The 1,427-nt window shown below is 50.0% G+C and overlaps 1 protein-coding gene across 1 annotated transcript in view; it reads right to left on the reverse strand.

Moving 5' to 3' along the window:
• Window positions 1-981, reverse strand: part of LOC109392362 (B-cell scaffold protein with ankyrin repeats-like) — a 224,359-nt gene extending 223,378 nt beyond the window's left edge. Inside the window, exon 1 of the mRNA XM_019660759.1 lies at window positions 752-981. Within this exon, the coding sequence (XP_019516304.1) occupies window positions 752-821 (70 nt within the window). The 5' untranslated portion in view covers window positions 822-981. The remainder of the gene's footprint in view (window positions 1-751) is intronic.
• Window positions 982-1,427: the final 446 nt, after the last annotated feature.

Genomic DNA, 1,427 nt, shown 5'->3' on the forward strand with positions numbered 1-1,427 from the left:
GATTTTCTTGTTGCATTTCTCACTGTGACCATCTCCAGTAATCCTAATACCCAAGTGAAGACTTCTTTCTAAATTTCAAAACTGAACACTGTGTAATCATTATAAAGTTCACAGCTGCATTTGAAATACTTCAGAAAGAACTGACGACAAATGTCTTAATGTCCATTTGGCCTGTAAAACCATTTACGTATTCAACTAAGTTGACCGTTTTTTCCTTTTAACAAGTTATTTTAGCAAAACCTGTGGAGTGAGGTTTATGAAGCGACCTGTCAGATAAGCAGGACGCAATCTATCCTAGCAATTTCCCAGGTTGGATTTTGTAAGGCTAGACAGGTAAACGGGATGCTACAAACAGGAGGTTTTGCTGTAGCATGTGGACAGATTTTTAAGATTTCACCTAACTTTAAAACACCGGCACAACTTTAAAACATGTTCCAAGGTGATTTCAGAAACTAGAGGCTCCTGCCCTGGGTTCTCCGTAGAGTTCCAGGTATTGGGAAGTTGAGGACACTGGCTGTCGCACACTGGCCTGAACAGAGCGCTCCCACCTGACCGTGCCCGGATCCCCCAGCAAAGAGGCTGGACTGCCCGGCGGAGCCGAAGGCAGCGACGGGGAGGAGGAGGAAGCTCCGGTTCTCTGGACCCCGAGACACACTGGCCTCAGAGGACCTGATGGTTCTCAGTGTCCACCGAGCCACAAAACCACACGGGTCGCCACCCCGCCAGCTGCCCTGCACGCGCGCCCACCCACCTGGGGACACTGGGTCGCCGGGGGGCCGCTCCCGGCTCCCGCCCGCCCTGCCCGGCGCTGCAGGCAGCATCGCGGCGCTGAAGCAGAGGCGCCTGCACACAGGTGCCGCTGAGCCCCGACCCTCAGGACCTGAGGTTCTTCGTGAGCTGGCCTCCGGCCCCCGCCCTCAGCCCGCTCCCCGCTTGGGGCAGCTGGGGCCGAGGTCTCCGGAAACAGCAGGGCCGGGCTCAGCTTTGCGGGGCGTCCAGAGGAAGTGAAATTGCTCAGGGACTTGCACTTGCATCCTTTTTAGGCTGGTTTGGTTTCTAACACCCTCTGGCCCTGTTTCCTCCTCACCTTTTCTCCCAGGATATCTTTAGAGCTATGTTACCTGTTACTGTAGCTCTCTCTTCTGGTCCTATTCTAGGTCTTCGACCATGCCCCCAGTTCCAGGCAGAAATAGGAATATCAGCAGTAAACAGCTGATAGAAAAGGGTAGTAATAGAAATACAGAGATATGGATATATAAATAAGGATAGAGATGAAGCTGTAGATATTTAGTATTTTCTTAATATTTCATTTTGCTCAGAATTTCTAGGCTAGATTTATAAATTGTAAAGTGATTTCAAAGGCCATGTAAAATGTATTTCTTACTCCTTCTCCAAGCAAGAACTGGGCCCAGTACAAAATTAGATAT

This window comes from Hipposideros armiger, unplaced genomic scaffold (genome assembly GCF_001890085.2).
Source record: "Hipposideros armiger isolate ML-2016 unplaced genomic scaffold, ASM189008v1 scaffold_328, whole genome shotgun sequence".
NCBI classification, from domain to species: domain Eukaryota; kingdom Metazoa; phylum Chordata; class Mammalia; order Chiroptera; family Hipposideridae; genus Hipposideros; species Hipposideros armiger.